Here is a 25,806-nt window from a genome sequence, read left to right on the forward strand (position 1 = left end):
GGGTATTGGTGTTATTTAATAAGGCCTGATTCAAAATTTTATCCTCAAATAAACAATCTGGCTGTGATTTATCAACAGTACAAAGGAAATATTCAATTCCAAATGGAAGTGAGCAACAGAAGCTTTCATTGTTTTCATTTTCTTTCCTCACAGCATGTAAAATTGTTGGAGAGAAAGAAATGCCACAAGAAGACACTATGCATGATAAATGAGCACATACTATCTAGTCTACAAAAATAAAACACTGGCATGCCCACCTTGCACTATGTAGTATTCTATTCTATATAGCAGCTTTTGACTCTAAGAGTCTAAGGTTCCATCAAGTCCAGACATATAGGAAGTTCACTTACCTAAGGCATCCACAGCTAGATATATCAGCAAAAGCGAGAATTTGGAGAAACTTTTAAGTTGCCGCTCCACCTCGGGTGTAGTATTTGGGGTTTGACAATAACCTCAGCATCAGTTGTGTCATCCCAAAAGACCAAAAGGGAGTAGTGTTGCAACTTGACACCAAAATTGAACTATCCTACTTGGATGTTAGAACTCTACCTATGAGTTTCATGGTGAAATTCAATCAATCAGCAAAACTTGGCAGACTTGAAAGCAAGAGGGTATTTAAACGTGTTTGAGTAGGTGAATCTGATCATCTGGCTGGTCTTCAAAGGCTTCCCTTCATTAACCAAGCAGTCATCATAAGACAGCCTCTTAAATGTATTTGGATTTACTATTCTTGCAGAGGCAAACCAATCACAGTGGAGGTGAATATTGGAAGGAGCACAACCGGAAAAACACGTGTTAACTATCTCAACTACAAACTGTGGAATCCCATTTGTTGAATATGTGCTCTGTGAAATGCTTATATCCTTGATCGTGCAAGTGCCTAATGAAAAAAAAATGCAAATACTGTAACCAATTTAGGAAAGGAAATTAATATTTTCAGCATATCAAAGATTTACTCTTAGATTTAGTCTGAAAATTGGATAGCTAATATCAGTGAAATAAACAGACTTTTACCATGTACTAGAATTTTTCTGTGGCTTTTATATGCCTTATCGAGTTTAACATTTGTGGTTCTGTTGTTTATATCTCCCTGGGGTTTGTGCAAAAACTTCCCTGCAAAAGAAGGTTAGTAAAGGAGCTTGAGATGTCAAAAGATGCATATATATTATATGTAAAATAATTAAGTCTATTTTTCAGCTAGGTACCTGTCTCCCTCCATTGAAGTCCAAAACTACATATTGTAATGATGATAACCAAAGAGATGCCAGAGAGGAGAATATAACGATGGCATATGACAGACATTGCAGTCAAGAAGTAGTTCTCCAAATGGGTTTCTTATAACCTGTGATAATAAAGCAACAGCAAGAAGATTTTTAGGCTCCTTTACAGTGGATATCAATCTTTTAGTTTTTCTTACCAATAGACCACTGTAACCAATTTATTTTACAGAAATACAGAATGAATAAAGCCTATAACTAAGAAGGATTTGTTGCCATGTTGCTAATTTCTCTCAATCAAAATTCATCCCACCAAATCAAAGAATAGTAATTCTGCCACACCATAAGCCACAGTTGTAGCACTAATACATGCCAAATTGACATGGCCTAGTTTTATGGCTGAGAATCTGAGATCTACCCTATGTAAACTACCAAAAACAGGTTGCTTAACATACATAAAATTGCAACGTGAGAGTAAATAGCTTGAAATGCAGCTAGACATCTAACCCATTCAGCATTTTCATCATGATTGGATTGTTTAAGTTGTATATCAAGTCTTACAAGAAGAATATATTATATTTTGTTTGGCTAGTGAAATAAATGAGGTTTGGTAATCCTGATTTCCTTTACTGGAGTTGGAACTAGATGGTGGGTCCAATTCTAAAAGTTGAAACCAGGCTATAGGGAGGAGAATGGGAAGGGATAGAAATGCATAATCTCAATTTTCAGGATTAAAATAGCTAACCCCTCGAATACTCAGGCTAGATTAGTCTCACCTGTGATCTCAACTTTCAGGATTAAAATAATTAATCCTTGAAGATTCGACTAGATTAGTCTCACTAGTGAGATTCACTATGGGGAGCAATGAGTGTGGGACTCCCACCTCAGTCTCTTCTGGCACTGCGATGCAGCAGGCAGAGCAGGGAGAGTTTGCAGTCTAGTTTTTGGAGTTTAGCTCCTTCATTCCTTCATGCTCATCCTCACTTTTGAGGATCCTGACATACCACATACTCCTCCGTACACCGCAAAACAACAAACTGAACACTAACCACACCTTCTGCAACTCATAAACTCCATTGAAACACATCTCCAGCCAACAGCAGTAAACACTTATCCTAAAAACAATTGCATTTGCAGAATCCAAGCAAATATTCGACATAAAATACGGAGAAATTCACACAAGCAACCATCCAAATGCAACCACTGACCGGAAAAACAGAGACCTAAAAATCTCGCGTTTACAAGGCTACGGGACATCACCGCAAAGCAAAACCATCAACAAAATCCACAACCGCAACATAAACAGACGGAAAACACATAAAATCGCCGAAAACAGGAACCAAAACGACGTAAGTTAACACCAAAATTATCCACACCACATTCATTGAACACAAAACAAGGAAAGACACGAAGAGGAAGTAAAAACCTACTGCTAGCTCAAGAGTGCAGCGTAAAAGGACACGAGTGGCGTTCCGGTGAAACGCCGCCGCCAACCGTCGTCGACGGAGAGTTCGTTTTTTACGCGGGAAAAGAAGGTCTCCAGCTCCGACTGACCTCCAGGCGAACACCGGGGGGAGCACCTGATAACGGACAGCGTGAAGATGGCGAGAGTGAGTCCAAACTTGTATAGAATGAATAGTAAGGGACGGACGGATTGGCTCCTTTAGCTCATCATGTACACGTTTCAACTCCTAGGCCCTCGATTTTTCACTATCCGTTTCTCTTTCCTTGAATATAAAAAAAAAAAAAGAAAAAAGAAAAATCAGAACCCTTTCAAAGTCTCTCTGTCTTCTGATTCCCTTTTTCTAATCTATCATATCACCGCCAAAGAACCCCGTTTTGTATGCACAAATAGTCTTTTCAAAGCTTTAAGTCGAATTTAATCAATTTATTATGAATTTTTAAAAATTAATTTTTTTGAGTGATTTTGAGAAAATTTTGTAAATGTTATTTAAAATTGTGTAATTATTTGGAGCATATGAAATATAGGTTCTTTTATAATTCCATTCCATTCCATGCCTTACTTATAGGAAGGAATAAGGACGTGTGGCGTCATTTGCGGGGACCAGGGGAAGCGTTAAGGGAAATGCCACGTGGAATATTATGATGGAATGCAGATTGCAGAATGTTGGCGCTGCAAATCTTACGGGTACCACGATCACACGCTCTCTCCAAAATAATCATTTCGGGGATTCGATTTTAACCATTATATTGCTTCTTCTTTCTTTTCCTCTCTCTATCCCTTTCTGTGATTAATTTGTTTCCTACAAATGGTTATGACGTCATATTTGAAGCTCACTAATTAAGATGGATTTTAATTTGGGGATACCGCTAAGAAGATGATGATTTGCTTGGCCTCTCATGATAATCATCGATGCTTAAGGAAAATTTGAAAAATAGAATGCTTGCAGGACGAAGATTGTACAAGTGGGGACCACTGTAGCTATGTTAAAAGCATTTAATTGTGTACATAAACATGGTGCCATAAATCCCCATTCAAGGATAACTAACCAAATCCACTTGTCTGCTAAATTAGAAGATCTAATAGCGTCTTTCGACAAACATTCTATAGAGGGTACAAGACAAATTGTACCATAAATCAAAGTTTTCCTGCATTGTGAAACTCATTCAAAAATAACATTCAAATTCTGTATTTGTAATTGACACTATACTTACGGTTAACCGTTTTTATAATTACAGACACACGTTTAAGAATATGTTAACTGCAATTAACATATTCTAATATTTTATATATGTAGTTAACAATTTATGTATTTATAGTTTTAGGATTATTTTTTAAAAAAACTGTTATCTATGTAATAAAATTTTTTTTTGAGAGTATGTAATAAAATTATTGAATTCTATCACAATTCACAAGCAACAATGAGGCGAGTGGAGAGCAACATACTCGGGTCACTGGGGAGACTGCCTGTGCTTCACTCTCCTCTATACAGCTGGACTGGCGTGTTTCTTTACCCGGATTTAGTTTCAGGAAGAACAAATTACTCCGTATTAATTATGTAACACATTACGAGTAAAGCAGAAAGAGGACTTCTCAATCAGAAAAATGCGTAGAAACAGTGTATTAGGATGGTTCTCTACAATCCAACATGAGTTAAAACCTTGGATGATGAAAATTCTAGTTACAGAATTCAGAGAAGTAGGTCCAGGACACCAATTCTTAGCTTCAAGTGGTTGCTGGGTCTCAGTCATTTCTTCTTTTGATGCTTGTTGAAGAGTTCTGTTCTGTAATAAACTTCAAAACATTCACTAGTGCCCTTAACCGATCCCAAATGTTTAAGCTGTAGAGAGCCTCAACGAGGGACTCTTGAAACTCAAAGCCGTTCTCTGCCACAGGATACTGCGCAGAAGACAGACACAGCGAAATTAATATTGGTTACAAATTGAATGCGCATGTTCAAATTCAAAAGGTCAATTAGCTCACCTGTATAGGTTTCGGTATCTTAGTTTTGATCAAAGGCCACCATCGATCTTCCACCACTGATTTCACCAGGCAGCAAGCTCGCAACCCTTCAATACCAGCAAATCTCCCAAACCCACTCTCTTTTGCACCTCCAAATGGTAATGACTGCATTAAAAAAAAAAACAGCGGATTATGTGCTGGGAATTCAATCAAGCAAAGTTCACAGACTGATAATAAGTGCTCATAGCATTTACCTGACACATGTAAGTTGAAGCAAAGTCATTGATAGCAGCCATTCCACAATGTATCTGTGATGCTATTTGTCTAGCACGAAGCTGGCTTCCCGAAAACACTGCACAACCAAGCCCATATTTTGAATCATTTGCAAGCTTAATAGCTTCTTCATCAGAGCTGAATTTCATTATTGGCAAGATTGGTCCAAAAGCCTACAGAAGAACAGTCATGTGAAACAATCATCAAGATTTATCTCCATGGACCATGTTAAGTTAAAGGGACAATCATCAAAGTAGTAAATACCTCCTCCTGCATCAGTTTCATGGTGTGGTTTACATTAACAATCACAGTCGGAGGGAAGTACTGATCAACAGCACCTTCACCAATATTTCCGACACTTCCTCTACCAACAATTTCAGCTCCTTTGTCTAGGGCATCATTAACTAGATTTTGAAGCTTTTCAGAATGCTCTTGCATGCATATTGCTCCCATGTCATACTTTCCAACCAGAGGAGGACCCTGCAGAAGTTTATCGTTAATCAAAATTAACCTTTTTATAGGGACAAAAAGAGAGAAATATAAGAAAGTTGATTAATCAAATTTAATGAACTCAAACTTAGTTGAATACTTGAAGCTGTGAGAAAGATGAATCTTATGTATATTATTTGAGAAACAAACTTACAGCAGTAACAGATTTGACAATTTTAACAACTTCAGCAACAAAAGAGGAATATATATCCTTGTGTACGTAAAAACGTTCTGCCCCAGCACAGTTCTGCCCACTTGATTGTAAAGCTCCCCTAGCAGCCACTTGTGCAACCTGTATTAAGCTTAATTACTTCTAAGTTCTAAATAAATGATCATCTAGCAAATGCATGAGTACAGGGATCTTGTTAAATCAGAAAACACTAGGCACTAAAGCAAGCAGTAGAAATTCATACATGAGGCACATCTACATCTTCACAGACAATGAATGCATCTTTTCCACCAAGCTCCAATGTAACTGGTATTAGTCTATCTGATGCATTCCTCATAATCTGCATGTTTAACACCAAAACACTAAGCAATGAACAATTGCACTTCTCCCATCCCCTCAATGAGTCGGTGGAATTGGATATCCAAATAAAATAAATCCAGATAAAAATAAATAAATCATATGAATATTTATCTAGCCTGGATAAGGACCCTACCGATCTGCCCACACCTGGTGATCCAACAAATATTACTTTGTCGACAGAAGACACTAGTGCTTCTCCAGTTTCAGCAAAGCTGATTCAAAAAGGTTGAATAGCTGTTGGATAGATCAACAAAATCTAAGAGAAGCCTTGTAATCAAATAAATGTGTACCCTGTTGTTATTTCAACCAAGTTCTCAGGAGCTCCAACTGCAGCAAGAGCTGTTTGAATTATTCGTAAATAGAAGCATCCAGACCAACTAGCATGTTCAGAGACCTAATATAAACATCTTTGTCAGATGGAGAATTCAGTACCAATATGCATGATGTGTGCCCCCCCCCCCCCCAAAAAAAAAAAAAAGCTAAGAAAAAGTAATTATTCAATGAAGATTATTCAAAGATAAAGTACTTAGTACCTTAATCACAATGCTGTTCCCTGAGAAGACTGCAGCCAACATTGGATTGAATATATTGTGAAATGGATAATTCCATGAAACAATTGCACCAATAACACCAAGGGGGTGGAATTCCACTTTGGCTATCTTGTGAAGCATTGATCTTCCAGTTGAACTGCAAACCATAAAGTACAAACTTTTACATGCCTCTTACCCTGCTAGTCAAGAATTACTTAAAAGTAAACAATAAATAATGGCTGGCACTTAAAATTTTAATAGTAGAAATAGAGTAGTGGTGGTGCATAATGTCAAAACTCTTGTCTGCACTTGATACAGGCCATTTTTAAACACAACCCCTGAAAAATTGCATCACAACTTAAGAGTATTCAGGTATCAATTATTAGGAGTAGAAATAGGAACATTAAATTGCTCATTGCTTGAGGAGACCAAAAGTTTGGAAAATGAATTGAAAAGAGACAACAAATGTAACACAAGTACTACACCTAGAATAGTTTTATTTTGGATGTAGGCAATGAAGTGTGCCAATTAGAAACTAAATTGGATATTGGAATGTCAAAAAAATGTTTGTGACAGCTGGACTTTCTAAACTGCTGTAAATTGTTCAAGTTGATGCTTTGTTGAGTCAAGAAAACTTAATAGTAGTAACTTCTTAAATTGGATGAAAACAACTGAATTATTGAATTGCTGAATGCACCAATAAGCATACCGGTACTCAGGCTTTAACCATTTTTCACCCTCTGAAAGAAGCCAAATGATTTTTTCACAAGTTGTCATTATTTCTCCCAAAGAAGCGTCAACCATTGTCTTTCCAGTATCACGTGAGGAAATTCTGATGCAAATAGCAGTAAATTAGAACAACACCGAAACTCAAATAATAACTCAATATAAGTAGAACTGACAAGGTTCAGAGTTTAAGCAAATAACTTGGTGCATCAAACAGTCAAAAAGCATCCAGTGCATAATCCTTAATGCAAAGTTGCATACTATACAGTAATTCTGTGTCAAGCAGCATACTAGTAATTTTAAAAAATGCATGACATTTGCCTATGCCACTCTCATTTTTTAAAGTGGGATCTCTTCGATCAGGAAAAATACATGAAATAATCAACCTTTTAAGTTAACAGCACACAGTCGCTGGAGTTTGTTGCTGAGCATCTCAAGAATGTTGGTTGGGGTTACCAACATTTTTGCAAGTTTCATCTGTGTGCACTAAATTTTTTCCTCATCTTTTTCTTTACCACTTATTTCACAAATATTCTTAAAATTTTCAACATTTCAATCATATTATCATGCTCTTGGGAGAAATTATTCTTATTAAGCATATTTATATGGTCAGTTAGGATCTCCTTACTTGCATATAAGCTCTTGATGTTCAATTATATACTTCAGCAGTATACGCAGAAACTGTCGTCTTTGCTTGAAGCTACTCTTTGCCCATATCTTTTGAGCCTTCCTTGCCTCTGCTACACGTTCCTTAACCTGAGCATATAGTGAAGTGCAGTTATCAGTTGCACTCACTTGAAGAATCTTGCGAGTAACAAACCTTTACAGAGCCCAACAATTAAGGTTATTGTTGTTCATGTTCCAGTTGTTACATAAAGAATTAGCTCAGTTCCTTTAAGCAAATATGAGGATTAGACTCTAGAAAAGTATAATTTTACATGTAAAAGGAGATTAGGAAGAAATAAAAAACAACTAAACATGATATCAGACAAAGTATTTATGAGAAATAGAAATCTATCTATAAGTACATAATATAAAGAATTCCAAACCTCATCAGGCTTGAGTGCTGGAATGAACCCTAGGTATTTCATTGTTGCTGGCTCATAGCACTGGACTTTGTCTGTTTGTCTTCTTGAAGGTATCTACATAAGGATGACATTTAAAGTCAGAATTTGTGTCTAAGTGTATTATTTTACTTCCAAATATTGCTAAGTTACATATGAAGGATAAGGATTAGGAAGAGCATTAAGAATCAGAAAAACAAGGAAAATACAAAAGTCTTAACATTCAATTTTCTTTTCTAGAATATAATAACAAGCCTATATTTGTTGTGCAGAAGAAAGAGTTAAAGGAGTGAAAAGGAATTAGGAGCATCTGTACTCTCTCAGCATTGTTCAACTTGAATGACTAAAATCTTATAACAGAAAAACTTCCATAATCCCATATCTGCCTAACTATCTCAACAAATCACCACTATTGTTAGATTTTCATATAGCTCTTCAAATCAATAACCAATTTAAACCATTCAGAGCTCTACTAGTGTTGTTCAGCACTTCAATCAGATCAACTATTAATTAGAAAACAAATTTGAAAAGGAACTTAAATAACCAGAGTACCAGACTACCAGAAGCAGAGGAAAAGTACACATAACTAAAATTAACTCACAGAAAGATGCAGCTTCACAAATTTGACTCTATTTACAAAGCATTATACTACTTACATATATGAAGCCATGCTCCTTCGTATGATTCCCATCATCCAACACTGCAATGGTTCAATACGTAAGAAATTTCAAGCTCATATTACACTAGTAAACTATAACAAATTAGCATTTCCTCAAACACACTTCCATGCATTACGAACTATATAGTACAGAGCGAGAGAGAGAGAGACCATCGGAGGCGTCGACGTCGATAGAAGGAACGTTAGGGGGAATGAGCATAAGGAGGAATCGGCAGATCGCGAATGCGAAGGCGATGACGAGGAGCGGCCACCAAAACGCCATGGATTTCGATGTTCTCGAAGAATCAGAAATGAGCAGGGACGAAGAATATCTACGAATCGCCGGCGGCTAAACTCAGCTAAAGCTCTTTCACTCCATTGAAGAGTCGCAATCTGAATCTGCGCAGTCTACTCTGTTCACTTCGCTAATTTAATCGCTGTGTGCTTGTATTTATAATTTCGTTTTTGTAGGATTTTTTTTGTTAGAAATGAGAATCTTATTCCCGAAAAAGTAAACCCAAAAAAAAAAAAAAAAAAAGTAAAGTATTTCTCCTATAGGGCGCTAGACGCTAGTCTTCACCAAATAACAAAAATATGAATACAGAATAGCAAGACGTGGCATCTTTACCTCTAAGATTTTTCTCAGATATTGTCCTGAGCAAGCCTAATTAAGTAACAAAATATTGATCAGATTAAATTTTTTATACAAAAGGGATTTAAACTTCTGACCTCTCTTAAAGAGCGTTATTATTTAGATCTAAGATTGACTATATGTTTAAATAGTTATTTTATTTTAATGTGTTTGATTATGTTTGTATATTCAGTAGGTCAATAGTATAAGTTTACATAGGAAATAAATATATACTAGTACAGAGTTATAGGAAGACTAGAAGTGGTCTACTACTAAGAGTCCTAATACTCCCCCTCAAGCGCAGGGCGGAGCCACGACCCGAAGCTTGTCCCGCAAAGCAGTAAACCGAGGCGCAGCAAGCGGTTTGGTCCGCTAGTTGATCTTTGGTCGAAATGAAGCTAACCTGGAGCTCACCAGAGGCCACCTTGTCACGAACAAAATGATAGTCGATCTCAATGTGCTTCGTCCTAGCATGGAAGACAGGATTGGCACACATGTAAGTTGCACCGAGGTTGTCACACCAAAGTCGCGGAGGAGAAACATGTGGGACTCCCAATTCACGAAGCAGAGACACCACCCAAGTAACTTCAGCACACACATCAGCAATGGCCTTGTACTCAGCCTCAGTAGAAGAACGAGCCACGGTACGCTGCTTCTTGCAGACCCATGAAATCAGATTAGATCCCAAGAACACCGCAAAGCCACTAGTGGATTTCCTGTCAACAGGGCAACCGGCCCAATTCGAGTCACAGTACGCATGAATAATAGAATGAGGAGACCGACGCAGCTGCAAACCATAGTGTGTAGTACCTCGAACATACCGAAGAACCCGCTTTAGCTGAGCCCAATGAGCAACAGTCGGGGCATGCATCTGCTGACACAAGACATTCACCGCAAAAGACAGATCAGGACGAGTCACCGTGAGATATTGTAGCGCTCCAGCCAAACTCCGGTACCGAGTGGGATCCGCATACGGTTCAGAAGAGTCAGGAGCAGACCTAGAAACAGGCACCGGGGTAGCCAACGGCTTGCAGTCAGCCATGCCTGCCCGCTTTAGAATGTTCAACATATATCGCTTCTGAGATAACAACAAACCATCATCCACAGGCACAGTCTCAATGCCAAGGAAAAAACCAGGAGCACCTAAATCACGTATCTTGAAAGCCACAGACAACTTAGTAATAAGCATAGAAACCAAAGAAGAATCACTGCCCATGACAAGAATGTCATCAACATAAACTAACAGATAAACTCTCGACTCCCCCTGTGTGAAAATGAAAAGAGAGACGTCTGTCTTAGATGCCCGAAAACCAATAGACACCATGAAAGCCCGAAGACGAGTGAACCACGCACGCGGTGCCTGCTTGAGACCATAGAGAGAACGTTGCAGCAAACAAACATGCCCAGGATTATCTGAGTCAGCATAGCCCGGAGGCTGACTCATATACACAGTCTCAGACAGCGCACCATTAAGAAAGGCATTATGCACGTCCAGTTGACGAATAACCCAACCAGAACTGATAGCTAGGGATAACAACAAACGTACCGTAGTGGGTTTAACCACAGGACTGAACGTGTCGAAGAAGTCCTGACCAGCCACCTGGTTAAACCCCTTGGCAACCAGCCTCTCTTTATGTCGCTCAACAGTACCATCCGCCTTCCGCTTCGTGTAAAACACCCACTTGCAACCCACTACATTCATACCAACACGGAAGGGCACAAGACGCCAAGTTTGATTCTGTAGCAGGGCATTAAATTCAGCATCCATCGCCTCTCTCCATTCAGGAAAACGAACCGCCTGTGTATAGCAGGTTGGTTCCGCAGGACACACCTCAGCTGATAGAGCGACCAACTCAGCACCCTCAGCCCGTGCCCTACTCCGTGTCATGGGACGAACACCAGGGTCACGAGACACCGTACGAGACCGAGACTGACGAACCACAGTTGCGGGTTTCGCAGTAGGCGGAGTAGGCAACTGCACCGAACTAACACCAGGGCGAACACAAGCAACACCCCAGGGCTGAGGCACAGGATCACCAGCAGGCTGCAAAATAGGCTTAGAAGCAAAAGGAAAAACCTGCTCATCAAAACGCACATGGCGACAGATAAAGACCTTGTTAGTGTTCAAATCCATACATCGATATCCCCGAAACGACTCAGGATAGCCAAGAAAGACACAAGAGGTAGACCGGAAACTCATCTTATTACGATTGTAAGGGCGAAGGTGCTGATAACACAAACACCCAAACACTCGTAAAAAAGAGTAGGAGGGAGGAGAACAATGAAGCATAAAATGCGGACTATTATTACGCAGAACCGGTGTAGGCATCTTATTAATTAAATACACCGCAGACTCAAAAGCATAATCCCAATACCGAGACGGAACAGAGGCATGCGCAAGTAAAGCTAGGCCAGTCTCAACAATGTGCCTGTTGATGGACAATTTTAATAAAGTCCTCGCAAGTGCACGAATCAGTTGTAGTGATAGTGTGCAAAGGCAAGGGTCGATCCCACAGGGAATTGTAACGATGCAATTTATAAACTTTGAAAATAATTAACGCGAATGAAATTAAGTAAAACCAGAACTAGCAAAACACTTAGAGAAAAGGCATAAAAAGACAACAAAAACGACATAGCAAAATTAGCTAAGCATCCTTTAATCAAGAATTAAGTAAACAGCAGTAACAAAGCTTAAAGAAAGCAGTACATTGGTCTAAACTTAAAAAGCAATAATATACTCAATTACGGAAAAAAACTAAACAAGACAAGGAAAGAAAAGGAATATAATTAAAGCTTATGCTACTGTTTGCAAATTCACTATTTAAAAACTTAAAGATGCTTTGGGGATTGACGAATTATGATGCGCTGTGAAATAAAGAAAGGAAAGCAAAACACAATTCTCAAACTCATGCTATGGACTTCTGTAGCTTTAATCAATACAATGAATGTGCAAATAAAAAATACCAAACAAAAGTTGCTGCCAAAGTGATTTGTCTTGCTGCTGGAAAGTCTCTCCTGCCTAGAATAGATTCGACGCTGCCACCAAAATTGCAGACGGCTATCGCCCCTGAACAAAAGTCCGCCAACGAACCGGAATAAAATCGAAGCTATGGTCTGGGGTAAAATTGATGGTTTTATGATTAAGATTCACACCCTCCTTCCTTCGTTCTGCCTCCTTTTTATATTGCTATCTCTCAACTGCTTTTCCGACTACCAAATTTCAAGCCAAGCAATCAGTTTCGCAGAGGAGCGAAAATTGAGGAGTGCCATTGGAGCTTCTCGCCAGTTCGAAAACCCAGCCAAAAAAATCGGACAATAATGCGACCGAAGCCTTTACCGTCCACGTTGTCCGAGGATGTCGTCTGCCGCCAGAACTCTCGCATCTGTTCATCGATGTGTCTCTCTTGTTTGCGACCGGGAGTCTTTCATTATAATACTAATAATAATAATAATAATAATAATAATAATAATAATAAACTTATTAAATTGGATTAACAAAAACAGAGCCGTGTGTTTGAACTAACAAAATTAAAATAACAAAAACAACCTCAAAATAAATAAAAAAATATTACTAAAGGTAAATATAGCAAAACTAGATAAAAAAAGATATGAAATTGATTAAAAATTACAAATTAACTATACAAAGATTATTAAAATAACAAAAATAATAACGTTTATCAAATTTCCCCACACTTATTTATTTGCTTGTCCTCAAGCAAAGATATTTCCCCACACTTATTTATTTGCTTGTCCTCAAGCAAAGATATTATCCCACACTTATTTATTTGCTTGTCCTCAAGCAAAGATATTATTAAAAAGGAATAAAAGAAATAAAACCATGTATTAGATCGAGTTAAAAAGGAATAAAAGAAATAAAACCATGTATTAGATCGAGCTTCGCCCAAATAGCCGTTCAAATTTATTGCCTCATCAATGCAAGGTTAGTACCAGCTCAAAGAATGCATAAAACACTTTGACTAGAAATTAAATAACTTAATTCGTTATTCACAAAATAAAACTTGTGCACGTGTGTTGGTACCCCGCATATGAGTTATACAAAAAAAAACTCAATAAAATGAATATGAAAATTTCACAACATATAACCTAAGTCAGATTCAAAATCATTCTATCATAGTGCATGTGCAAAAACATGAAGGTACAAGGATCAAAGGCAATTATTGAAAATTAAAATGCAAAAGCTCGTCTCTTCCAAAGTTCACTCATTATTTTTTGTTTTTGACTTTTTCCAAAGAGAACTTCCCCAAAAAAACTCGCCATTTTACGCCAGGCATGTTTGGGTTTTCAATTTTGTGTGTACTCATGAACCAGACCACAACACTTATTTATTTATTTATGGTACATGTGTAGGTGGTTGATTCAGCGGAGTAGAATCTCTGATTTATTGCAAATAAAGTTAATAAAACACTCTCAATTATTAAAATGTTTTTTTTTTCAAGATTTTTTTTTGAATATATTTTTCACCTCACTTATGCCACAAAGAATGATCCTTGAAACCAACAAACTACACCACAATTTATAGCACTCAAGAATTATTCAAGAATTTGAAAAAGAGTATATAAAGTGAAAGATGCATATAAACTATTAAAGAAAATGCTTAAAACATATAGGGGTATTTGTGATTTTCATATTATATTGTTTTGTTTTGTTTTTTTTTTTTGTTTTTTGTTTTTTTTTTTGATAAAGTTATTCAAGAGCTAAAGCAATTAACAACTAGCCACATGCAGTATGCACACTAAGAGCTGACAGAAACTTGCATTATTTTCATCATAGGCTATTCAAAAGACTTATCGGGTAAGAGCTCAAGTTCGTACTTATTTATTAAAAAGTTTTTTTTTTCCGCAAAAGAAATGAGAATGACAAACATACCCTCCCCACACTTATTTCAAACATTGTCCTCAATGTTGAGAACATAAATTAAAATAGAAACACAACATAAGAGTTCATAAATAAGGAAAATGAAAATAAAGGAAAAGGGAAAGAGAACCAGGTTGCCTCCCAAAAGCGATTCAGTTATGGTGACAACATGGGCAGTCATAATCCTGCAATTGTACCTGTTCAACAATATGGGCTGATGGATCACCCTCAAAGTATTGCTTAAGTCTTTGCCCATTTACTTTAAATTTTTCACCTGTGTTTGGGTTTTCAATCTCACAGGCACCATGAGAAAATACTTCAACTACCACAAATGGTCCTGTCCATCTCGACTTTAATTTACCTGGAAACAATCTCAATCGAGAGTTAAATAACAAAACTTTCATACCAGGTGCAAAATTCTTCCTCAAAATAGACTTATCATGATAGGCTTTGGTTCTCTCTTTATAAATTTTTGAGTTTTCATAAGCCTCATTTCTTATTTCATCCAATTCATTCAAATTTAATTTTCTTATTTCACCAGCTTTCTGCAAATCAAAATTCAGGAATTTAATAGCCCAATAGGCTCTATGTTCTAACTCAACTGGCAAATGACAAGCTTTACCAAATACTAACCTGTACGGGCTCATACCAATCGGGGTTTTGTAGGCTGTCCTGTAAGCCCACAGTGCATCATTCAATTTGACAGCCCAATCCTTTCGGGAAGAATTTACTGTCTTTTCCAAGATTACTTTAATTTGTCTGTTACTCACCTCTACTTGGCCAGAGGTTTGTGGATGGTACGGGGTAGCCACCCGGTGAGTAATGCCATATTTTTTCAGAAGACCTGCAAAAAGTTTATTGCAGAAGTGGGTACCTTCATCGCTAATAATAGCTCTCGGCGTCCCAAACCTGGCAAAAATATCTTTCAAAAACTTCAAAACAGCTTTACTGTCATTTGTCCTAGTAGCTACAGCTTCAACCCATTTTGACACATAATCAACAGCCACAAGAATATAATTATAACCAAAGGAAGTAGGAAAAGGCCCTATGAAATCAATTCCCCAAACGTCAAAAAGATCAACAACCAAAATATTTGAAAGGGGCATTTCATGACGCTTACTTATTTTACCAGTCCTCTGGCATCTATCACACTTAGCACAAAATTCAAATGCATCCTTGAACAAAGTGGGCCAATAAAAGCCAGACTGCAAAACTTTCAATGCAGTTTTCTTCCCACTAAAATGTCCTCCGCAACTCAAAGTGTGGCTATGATTCAAAATATTTTGCTGTTCAAACTCAGGAACACACCTTTGAATAATTTGATTAGGACAAATTTTAAACAAATAAGGCTCATCCCAAAAGTAATGTTTTGCTTTAGAAAGAAAATGTTTTTTTCCTTGTGAATTCAAGTCTGGGTGAAATTGACCCGAGACTAAATAATTCACAAAATCTGCATACCAAGGCTCTTTATTTTGTAACGAAAGCAACTGTTCGTCAGGGAACCTGTCATTTATAGGAATATCAGAATTATGACAATTATTAGCTGCATCTGGTAAACGAGACAAATGATCAGCTACCACATTCTCGCACCCTTTCTTGTCCCTGATAGTCAAATCGAATTCTTGCAGCAACAAAATCCATCTTATTAGTCTAGGTTTAGCATCTTTTTTAGCCAACAAAAATTTCAAAGCAGAATGATCAGAATAAAGAATCACCTTAGAACCAATCAAGTAAGAACGAATTTTTTCTAACGCAAAGACTATAGCCAACAACTCCTTTTCAGTAGTTGTATAGTTAACCTGAGCATTATCCAAAGTTTTACTTGCATAATGAATCACATAAGGCAGTTTATCAATCTTTTGTCCTAAAACAGCACCTATGGCATAATCAGATGCATCGCACATTATTTCAAAAGGATGCTCCCAATTAGGTGCAGCAAGAATGGGAGCGGAAGTTAATTTTTCTTTTAAAAAGTTGAAAGCAGATAAACATTCATCATCAAACTTGAAGATAACATCTTTTGCTAGCAGGTTACACATAGGCCTACAAATTTTCGAAAAGTCTTTTATAAAGCGCCTGTAAAAACCTGCATGACCAAGAAAACTTCGCACTTCTTTCACAGATGTAGGGGGAGGTAATTTAGAAATAACTTCAATTTTGGCCCTGTCAACCTCTATGCCCCTGTCAGAAATGATATGGCCCAAAACAATGCCTTCATTAACCATGAAATTACTTTTCTCCCAACTCAAGGTTAAGTTCATTTTAACACATCTTTCAAGAACAGAAGATAAATGAGAAAGACAGTTATCAAAAGAATCACCAAACAGAGAAAAGTCATCCATAAACACTTCAACATATCTTTCAATCATATCAGAAAATATTGACATCATACACCTTTGAAAAGTCGCAGGTGCATTACATAATCCAAATGACATTCTGCGGTAAGCAAAAGTGCCAAAAGGGCATGTAAATGTCGTTTTCTCCTGATCTTCAGGTGCAATTGGAATTTGAAAATAACCTTGAAAGCCATCTAGAAAACAGTAATAAGCATNAAACATCAGCTTCAATTGAGGGATGGTGTTTTTCTTTTATTTGCTCCAGACAGTCTGTGAGTGAACATCCTTCACCACCCCCCTCTTTTATTGGACTTTGATTAGGTTCCTCTTCATCAGCTTCGACCTTCAACGGAGATTCATCTAAAAACTCAGCAGAAATTATGGAATCTAAAATATCTACAGCAAAGCAATGATTATTATTGTGTTCAGGCAATCTCATTGACTTCAGAATAGAAAATTCAACAGTTTCATCAAGGACAGTCATGGTTAACTTTCCATTTTGGACATCAATCATTGTTTTTGCTGTGGCCATGAAAGGTCGGCCAAGCAAAATAGGCATGTCCTGCGCATGATTGCACTTTTTATTCATATCTAAAACAACAAAGTCGGCATGAATTATTAGTTTATCAACTTGGACCAAAACATCTTCTACAATGCCCCTAGGATATCTAATAGAGCGATCAGCAAGCTCTAGGGACATTGTAGTGGGCTTTAATCTATCCAGACCCAACTGCAAGTAGACAGAATAAGGCATCAAGTTAATGCTTGCCCCTAAATCAAGCATTGCCTTTTCTTCCTTAGAATTCCCCACTGTAATAGTTATTATGAAACTACCGGGGTCTTCTAATTTTGGGGGCAAGTCAGTTTGTAAAACAGCACTCACAGTTTTAGACATGAAAACTTTTTCATTATGTTCATACCTACGCTTTCTGGTGTTTAGTTCTTTCAAAAACTTAGCGTAGGCAGGCATATTCTTAATCATATCTAACAAAGGCAAGTTCACATTCACTTTTGATAACAAATCATAAATCTCAGAAAACGATTTATCAAACTTTGAATTTTTCAATCTACCAGGAAATGGAACTGGGGGAGCACATGGCTTAGGGGGCACATAAGGATCATTAGATTTATGCAATTTGGGTTCATCCTTATTAGCATCATTATCAACATTCAAATTTTCAACTATTTCAGCTTGTTTAGAAGTCGTATTTTCTTTAACAACATTTTCAATAACTTTACCACTTCTTAACACAGTCATAACCTTAGCTTCTTCAGGTTGGCTAGGCAACTTACCTGGCACATGGCCTTGTAGTGCTTCGGCAATTTGCCCCACTTGAACTTCCAACTTTCTCATGGAAGCTTCATTTCTGGCAAGTGAAGCCTCAGTTTTAGCAAGTGATGCCTCTGTTCGTTGGAACCGTTGATCGTTTGCTTCTTGTTGCATTTGGAACCGCTGGTTATTTGCTTCTTGCTGTCTATTACAATTCTGTATGTAAATATCCAAAGAATCCTCCCAAGATGGTTTTTTCGGTTGAGGTGGAGCAATAGGTTGAAAATTATTCTGGTTATTATTCCAAGAAAAATTGGGATGGTTTTTCCAACCCGGATTATAAGAATTCGAATACGGGTCATTTCTAGGCCTTTGATTGAAACTATTCATAGCATTGGCCTGTTCAAAATTATGAACATCTTCGTCCACCATAGATGCATTGTTTTGCTTCATACTCATCATAGAATACATGCTTTTCACTTGTTTTGCTAACTCAGATACTTGAATTTCCAACCCAGCATTTGAATTAACTTCATACATACCTGGCGTCCGTCCCCTAACGCTCTTTTGTTGGGAGTTTGCCCCTAGCATTTCATACAATGCTAAGGTTTCCTCCGCAGTTTTTTCTCCCATGGCTCCTCCAGCCGCATTGTCAACCATTGATTGGCTAGTTTGAGTCAAACCATCATAGAAAGTTTGATTTTGAAGCTCCAACGGGTAGCCATGGTGGGGGCATTGAATGAGCAACATGTTGAACCTTTCCCATGCCTCATGGAATGGTTCGCCTTCAGCTTGCGAAAAGGTCGCAATTTTTCTTCTCAATTCAACAGTTTTAGCATGGGAATAGAACTTACCAATAAACTTGTTATACACCTCCGGCCATGTCCGAAGGGATCCAGGTGTAAGAGTCATGAACCACGTTTTTGCTCCATCTTTCAAGGTGTATGGGAAACACCTCATCCTCAGTGCATCCTCGGTCAAGTCATTCAACGGGAAGTGTTGGACTACCCCGTAGAAATCCCTGATAAAGGTAAGGGCATCTTCGTTTGCTGAACCGTGAAAAGACGGCAATTGGTTGTAGTGAACCGTTTTATGCTCATAGTTCCTGGCTGCATCAGTAAGCACTATGCAAGAGGGTGAAGCTCCTACTTGGGGCCTACCAAAGTCTTTCATTAGCCTGGGGTTGGGTTGAGGGTTTGGTCGATGGGGTTGAAGAAGTGTGTCCATTGTTGTGGTTGTTTCTTTTGGTTCAAAACTAGGTATTTCAGAAGGTAAAGTTTTTTTCTTTTTTTTTATCAATGCGGTCGTCCAAAGGCAATAGTGTAGGTTTTAAAGAACGACGACCTTGCATAAAACAAAAACACAAATAAACTAACAAACGAACAAATAAAATATTCAAGTAAGAGTAAAAGGAAAAAAAAGAAAAATTAAACAAATACTAAAAGCACTTTTTTTTGAAAATTTTTTTAAAGGCAATATTAAGCAACTAAAATAAAATGAATGAGTGTCCTAATTATTTAAAGCAAAGGTAGGAGAAAAAAAAAAAACAAATTAAATTGCACAATAAATAACTCCCCGGCAACAGCGCCAAAAATTGATGGACAATTTTAATAAAGTCCTCGCAAGTGCACGAATCAGTTGTAGTGATAGTGTGCAAAGGCAAGGGTCGATCCCACAGGGAATTGTAACGATGCAATTTATAAACTTTGAAAATAATTAACGCGAATGAAATTAAGTAAAACCAGAACTAGCAAAACACTTAGAGAAAAGGCATAAAAAGACAACAAAAACGACATAGCAAAATTAGCTAAGCATCCTTTAATCAAGAATTAAGTAAACAGCAGTAACAAAGCTTAAAGAAAGCAGTACATTGGTCTAAACTTAAAAAGCAATAATATACTCAATTACGGAAAAAAACTAAACAAGACAAGGAAAGAAAAGGAATATAATTAAAGCTTATGCTACTGTTTGCAAATTCACTATTTAAAAACTTAAAGATGCTTTGGGGATTGACGAATTATGATGCGCTGTGAAATAAAGAAAGGAAAGCAAAACACAATTCTCAAACTCATGCTATGGACTTCTGTAGCTTTAATCAATACAATGAATGTGCAAATAAAAAATACCAAACAAAAGTTGCTGCCAAAGTGATTTGTCTTGCTGCTGGAAAGTCTCTCCTGCCCAGAATAGATTCGACGCTGCCACCAAAATTGCAGACGGCTATCGCCCCTGAACAAAAGTCCGCCAACGAACCGGAATAAAATCGAAGCTATGGTCTGGGGTAAAATTGATGGTTTTATGATTAAGATTCACACCCTCCTTCCTTCGTTCTGCCTCCTTTTTATATTGCTATCTCTCAACTGCTTTTCCGACTACCAAATTTCAAGCCAAGCAATCAATTTCGCAGAGGAGCGAAAATTGAGGAGTGCCATTGGAGCTTCTCGCCAGTTCGAAAACCCAGCCAAAAAAATCGGACAATAATGCGACCGAAGCCTTTACCGTCCACGTTGTCCGAGGATGTCGTCTGCCGCCAGAACTCTCGCATCTGTTCATCGATGTGTCTCTCTTGTTTGCGACCGGGAGTCTTTCATTATAATACTAATAATAATAATAATAATAATAATAATAATAATAAACTTATTAAATTGGATTAACAAAAACAGAGCCGTGTGTTTGAACTAACAAAATTAAAATAACAAAAACAACCTCAAAATAAATAAAAAAATATTACTAAAGGTAAATATAGCAAAACTAGATAAAAAAAGATATGAAATTGATTAAAAATTACAAATTAACTATACAAAGATTATTAAAATAACAAAAATAATAACGTTTATCACCTGTGCTTACGCTCAACCCGACCATTTTGTTCATGAATGTAAGCACAGGACTGCCTATGACGAATGCCAAGCTTAAGAAACTCAGAATGTAGCTTCTTGTACTCAGCACCCAGATCAGACTGAATTGATTTAATGCGACAATTAAAAGAACGCTCGACTAAAGCACGAAACTAAGCAAAAATCGCATATAAATCAGACTTTAAACGCATAGGAAAGAACCATGTATATCGAGTAAAATCGTCAACAAATATCACAAAGTAACGATATCCATTAACAGAAGTAACGGGCGCAGGCCCCCAAATATCAATATAGACTAAGTCTAGAACATGTAAATTAGAAGACTCAACCCGAGAGAGAGGGAAACGCGCAGATTTCCCCATCTGACAGGCACTACATAACGAATCTTTATGACTAGACGAACTAACTAAACAAGATTTTAAAATACGACTCTAAACTCGAGAATGAGGATGACCCAAACGTCCATGCCACACAGAAGCCAACGCACGAGCCGAAATAAAAGCAGACGCAGAAGAGACCGGCAGAGTATACAAGCCCCCCGAACTCTTACCCCTGAGGAGGACCGCTTTGGTGCGGATATCCTTCACAACAAAGAACGAGTGATAGAATTCAAAAAACACATTATTCTCAGAGGCAAATTTCTGAACGGAAAGTAAGGAAGCAGATAGCCCAGGAACATGAAGTACACGAGACATACTAAAAGAATGTAAAGGAGTAGATATCGACGTATAGCCAACACTAGAAATAGGCAAGGTCTTACCATCACCAACGCGTAGAGAGTCTCCTCCTGTATAGACATCGGAGGCAGTCAGAACACCACTATGCGGAGTAGCATGGTCGGTGGCACCAGTGTCAGGAAACCAGGTATGAGATCCACGGACTCACCCGAAGAAGCATCATGATAGACCATATTAGCCTGCGAACCATCAGAATAGCGGCGGTAACAGGTCACAGTAGAGTGACCTGGGATGTCGCATATTTGGCACCGAATCGCACCACCACCACCGGTACGTGAGCGACCACCCCCACGAGCGAATTGACCGCCACCACGATGCTGCTGCCCGCGCCAGTTCTGCCGACCAGCAGGCGACTGTGAGCCACCTCGCCACTGCTGACCGCCGCGCCGGCCTCCGCGACCAGAACCAGAACCTCGCCGAGCGAGATTAGCCACACCAGTAGCGCCGCCGACCACCTGCGGGTATTCACTAGCGAGAGAGAGCTCCTGAGAACCCAACAAATCAGCAAGCTGCTCCAAAGTGAACGGCTCCGGGCGAGACGACAGCGAGGCCGTGTACGGGCGAAACTCCGAACGCAGCCCCCGGAAAACGTAGATATTATGCTCGTCGTCAGACACCGGACGGCCGGCGAGCACCAAGTCTTCAAGAAGCACCTTCACGCGGCCAAGATAATCTGCAACCGAGGCCTCTCCCTGCTGGATAGTCTGCAACTGCGTGAGAAGATGGATTGACCGAGCACGCGAGGTGGAGGCCAACGCAAGTTCAATGGACCGCCAGGCTGCCATAGCTGTATTCCGGCCGAGCACAAGCGGCATCACCTCCTCGCTCAGGGAGGAGATGATCATGGAGAGGATGCCCTGGTCTTGCTGCACCCAGGCATGATACGCTGGATTCGAAGGGCGAACAGCAGCTGCCGACGACGCCTCACCGGCGGGAAGGGGAAGAGTAGCCGCCGGACACGGGTTAGACCCATCAACACGAAACCCATGAGATGCTGACTTCTCAAAAACGGAACGAGCTGAGCCCTCCAGAACACAAAATTCCTGCTAGTGAGTTTGATACTCACGTAATGGTGAGCCGATGACAATGCGATCGGCATCGAAGGAACCACCACATCAGAAACAGTCCACTTGGAGGAAACGGCGGCAGAGCTGTCATTAGCGGCCATGAAGAATAACATAGCGATGATACCAGATTAGGTTTGTATATTCAGTATGTCAATCGTATAAGTTTACATAGGAAATAAATATATACTAGTACAGAGTTATAGACTAGAAGTGGTCTACTAAGAGTCCTAATATGTTTAATTATCGTAGCATTTATTAGTGATAAACTTATTTCTATTAAAAATTTGTATTTTCTTTTTTTTTTTTTTTGAGGAAAAAAATTTTGTATTTTCTTACTAATAACTTTTTTGCTATTGATATAATAAGGTGTCTATAACTTATTAATAAAGTTTTATTCTTTAAAAAAAAATGTATTCCTATTATTCATTTGGTCTCAGAGCATCCAAATATCACATTTAAAATAACTATTAAATTTACAAGATTAAAACAAATACTATGCAACAATATATTAAAACGGTATTCAATCTATAATATATTTCATAACAGATTTAAATACAAAATAATTAAATGTCAACAAATATCCAATATTGTGTAAAGTTTGTAGAATCAATAAAAATTAATATAAATTACATTGATAAATATTTTTTAATTAAAAACTAAAGTCAAACAAATTGGATGGTGACGGGTTGGTAAAAAAAAAACACAAGTATACTAATAATTAAAAAATACAAGAAATCGGAATGAAAGCACAACATAATAATAATAATAATTAAGGACCATTGATTGCACTAATAACAAACTTAGGGGACATTAGAGTGGCTAATAGATCCTTAATCTGTAATGTCCCGGCAGGGTGGTAATCAACAAGGGATGGCTAGTAATTAAATTTTGGTAAGAGGGTGCCAATTATATTTATTATTTTAGATCAAAACAGTTTTAGATTTAATTTATTTAAATCTAATTTTAGATGCTTGTTATGCATTTTTTTGCTGCTGAAGTATTGAGAGTTTTGTATTTTTGTATTTTTTTTTATAACTTGGATTTTTCAATTTTGTTTGACTATATATGAACCTAGTCTATATCTTGAATAAAGTCATTGTATGTAATTTTAATGAATTGGATTAATTATGATCAAGTCAATCATGCAAGATAAATGTTAAGCTAGAAACCATGATTTTTTTTTTCTTTCATTTATTTCATTTTACTCCCATTTAGAGTCATGCTCTAGTATTCCATCCACCCCTCTCTACAATACTGATTACTTCATTATTTTATTATTAATATTATATTTTCTTGGAAGTATTTTAATGAACGTACACCTTAAATGGTGTAAGGAGGTGGCTTTTTCATGGTCTTCACTAGGCCACATAGAGCTTGATTGTCCGGGAGATTGTACTCATCTCTCAATGAGCGTTCCGGGGAAAGAACGGAGAAATAGAATTGTTGTCCCAAGTATGCCCTTCCCCACATTTCCGATCTTAGGTTCCACATTCCAGCGTTATCCAGAGTGGTCATGACAGCCGCCCAGCAATGGGGGTAGACTTGGACGGTGTGCCTACTTATAGCGTCCACTAGGTTGTAATTCTTTCTCTTCTCTGGGCTCCATTTCCCTGCCTCAATTCCCACTGCAAAGAAGGAGTGGCCGTCGAGGTGGTAGGTTTGGATGGTCTTTTCATGGTTTTCGAATATGATCTCGATGAAGTTGCGAAATGTGGCGTTGACGACATTGGGTGCTACAGTCACCTTTTCCAAATTGTCTGGAGGGTTGTCACCCATAATGTTGTACTTGAATACCTTCTCGGGGATTTGATAGTACTCGGCGAGCTTTAATGGGGTGTCTGAGTCGATGTGGGAGATACCGTTGATTGCGTATCGAAGCTTGCCACCCTCTGTGCTCTTGGAGCTTACGAGTTTTAAGGTGCGAGTGATGTTGATTTGGCCATAATGGTAGGATCCTTGCGGGTTGGGGCGGGCGGCACTAGCAGTGAGGTTCCACCTAAACGACCGGAACTGGTTGATAGACCAGGCGATGCCCTCGGTGCTGACTGGCGGGGGTGGTGGAAGCTCCGGGGATGGGGCAATCCCGTTGCCATTAGTGTAGCGAATAATAGCTACAGTTAAGTATTCTTGCTTGAAGAATCTGCTACTGGCGACCAAGTAGTAGTCCTTAGGCTCCTGGTCAGCCGTCACGAGAACCGAGAGACACTGGCCGACATGGAGGTCAAGGGAATCGTAGTCATTTTGGACCGTGTGTGAGCCCTCCACCTCAACCACTACCATATTGTGTCCTTGAAACCTGAAATTCACCGAAGTTCTCAACCCCAAATTGCAAACCCGATACCTATAAGTCTTACCGGCTTCCATTTTGAAAAGTGGTTCCATTTTGTCTCCAACCTTCCCATGCTTCCCATTGATCACTAGCCCATCAGGTCTAGTAATACTCCCACCACTATCAAGAATTTTCTTCAATGTCTTATGCCCTTTGTTATACCAATCACTCAAGAAAACATTGAACTCATCAGCCGGTCTGTCGAATGGGACAGGGATGAGCTCACGGCTGTGGACATTGATGGGGCCGTATCCACCTACTGCACGTTGTAAACCAAGGGTCGGGAAATAAAAGTAACTTCCAATCTGGTCCTTCACTTGGAACTTATAGGTAAAATTGGTGCCAGGCATGATAGGGCACATGGTCCCAGGAGTACCATCCACCCAAGAATTCTTCCGTTGTTGAATGCCACCCCAAGTGAAGAGCAACGGCTCGTCTATCTCGTTGAAAACATTAACAAGAACGTTGTTGTTGGAAGTGCCATTGATCCTAGGACCTGGGAACTCGCCATTGATAAGGATGCCCTGTTGAGGGACACCCATTGGTGAAATGGTGCCATAGGTCACCTTCCAAGTGTAGTACAGATAAGGGTCCTCAGCTCCCACACGGGAGAGACAGAGTAGAAAAACCAATAGCATTGTGCTAGCTCCATCCATGGCTATCCCGGAGTTTTTTTTTTTTTTTTGGTATTATTATTTTTGGTATTTTTATTTTTAAATGGATAGAGGGGTTTTTTTGTTTTTTGTTTTTTTTTTTTTGTTTTTTTTTTTGTTTTTTTTTTTTTTTTTTTTTT

General features: G+C 38.4%; 3 protein-coding genes and 1 non-coding gene across 5 annotated transcripts; 1 reads left to right on the plus strand and 3 right to left on the minus strand.

Annotated features, from left to right (window-relative positions):
* Positions 1-109: 109 nt before the first annotated feature.
* LOC116002980 (protein TAPETUM DETERMINANT 1-like) lies at positions 110-3,000 on the minus strand. Of its 2 annotated transcripts, none has more exons than XM_031243168.1 (4): positions 2,648-3,000; positions 1,206-1,342; positions 1,015-1,113; positions 110-880 (listed from the first exon to the last, which is right to left on the minus strand). In XM_031243168.1, exons 2-4 carry the CDS (start codon positions 1,300-1,302, stop codon positions 579-581), a joined length of 498 nt encoding a protein of 165 aa, XP_031099028.1. In that variant the 5' UTR covers positions 1,303-1,342; positions 2,648-3,000; the 3' UTR covers positions 110-578. The 2 variants fall into 2 exon arrangements, with proteins under 2 accessions (XP_031099028.1, XP_031099029.1); XM_031243169.1 differs by having other exon boundaries at positions 2,644-3,000.
* A 1,252-nt stretch (positions 3,001-4,252) lies between these two features.
* On the minus strand, positions 4,253-9,383 carry LOC116000840 (aldehyde dehydrogenase 22A1). The gene is made up of 14 exons (XM_031240687.1): positions 9,082-9,383; positions 8,909-8,952; positions 8,238-8,330; positions 7,817-7,944; positions 7,172-7,294; positions 6,466-6,619; positions 6,223-6,326; positions 6,066-6,144; positions 5,817-5,912; positions 5,558-5,695; positions 5,179-5,394; positions 4,896-5,087; positions 4,663-4,806; positions 4,253-4,578 (listed from the first exon to the last, which is right to left on the minus strand). The coding sequence occupies exons 1-14, from the start codon at positions 9,191-9,193 to the stop codon at positions 4,423-4,425; spliced, it is 1,779 nt and encodes a 592-aa protein (XP_031096547.1). The 5' UTR covers positions 9,194-9,383; the 3' UTR covers positions 4,253-4,422.
* Positions 9,384-18,740: 9,357 nt separating this feature from the next.
* Positions 18,741-18,847, plus strand: LOC116003209. Its single transcript, XR_004094642.1, has one exon. It is a non-coding gene; the product is annotated as a small nucleolar RNA R71 (small nucleolar RNA).
* A 4,991-nt stretch (positions 18,848-23,838) lies between these two features.
* Positions 23,839-25,791, minus strand: LOC116002889 (L-ascorbate oxidase homolog). Its single transcript, XM_031243074.1, has one exon. The coding sequence runs from the start codon at positions 25,667-25,669 to the stop codon at positions 24,005-24,007; it is 1,665 nt and encodes a 554-aa protein (XP_031098934.1). The 5' UTR covers positions 25,670-25,791; the 3' UTR covers positions 23,839-24,004.
* Between the last annotated feature and the right edge of the window lie 15 nt (positions 25,792-25,806).

Source organism: Ipomoea triloba, chromosome 13, assembly GCF_003576645.1.
Source record: "Ipomoea triloba cultivar NCNSP0323 chromosome 13, ASM357664v1".
Taxonomy (NCBI): Eukaryota; Viridiplantae; Streptophyta; class Magnoliopsida; order Solanales; family Convolvulaceae; genus Ipomoea; species Ipomoea triloba.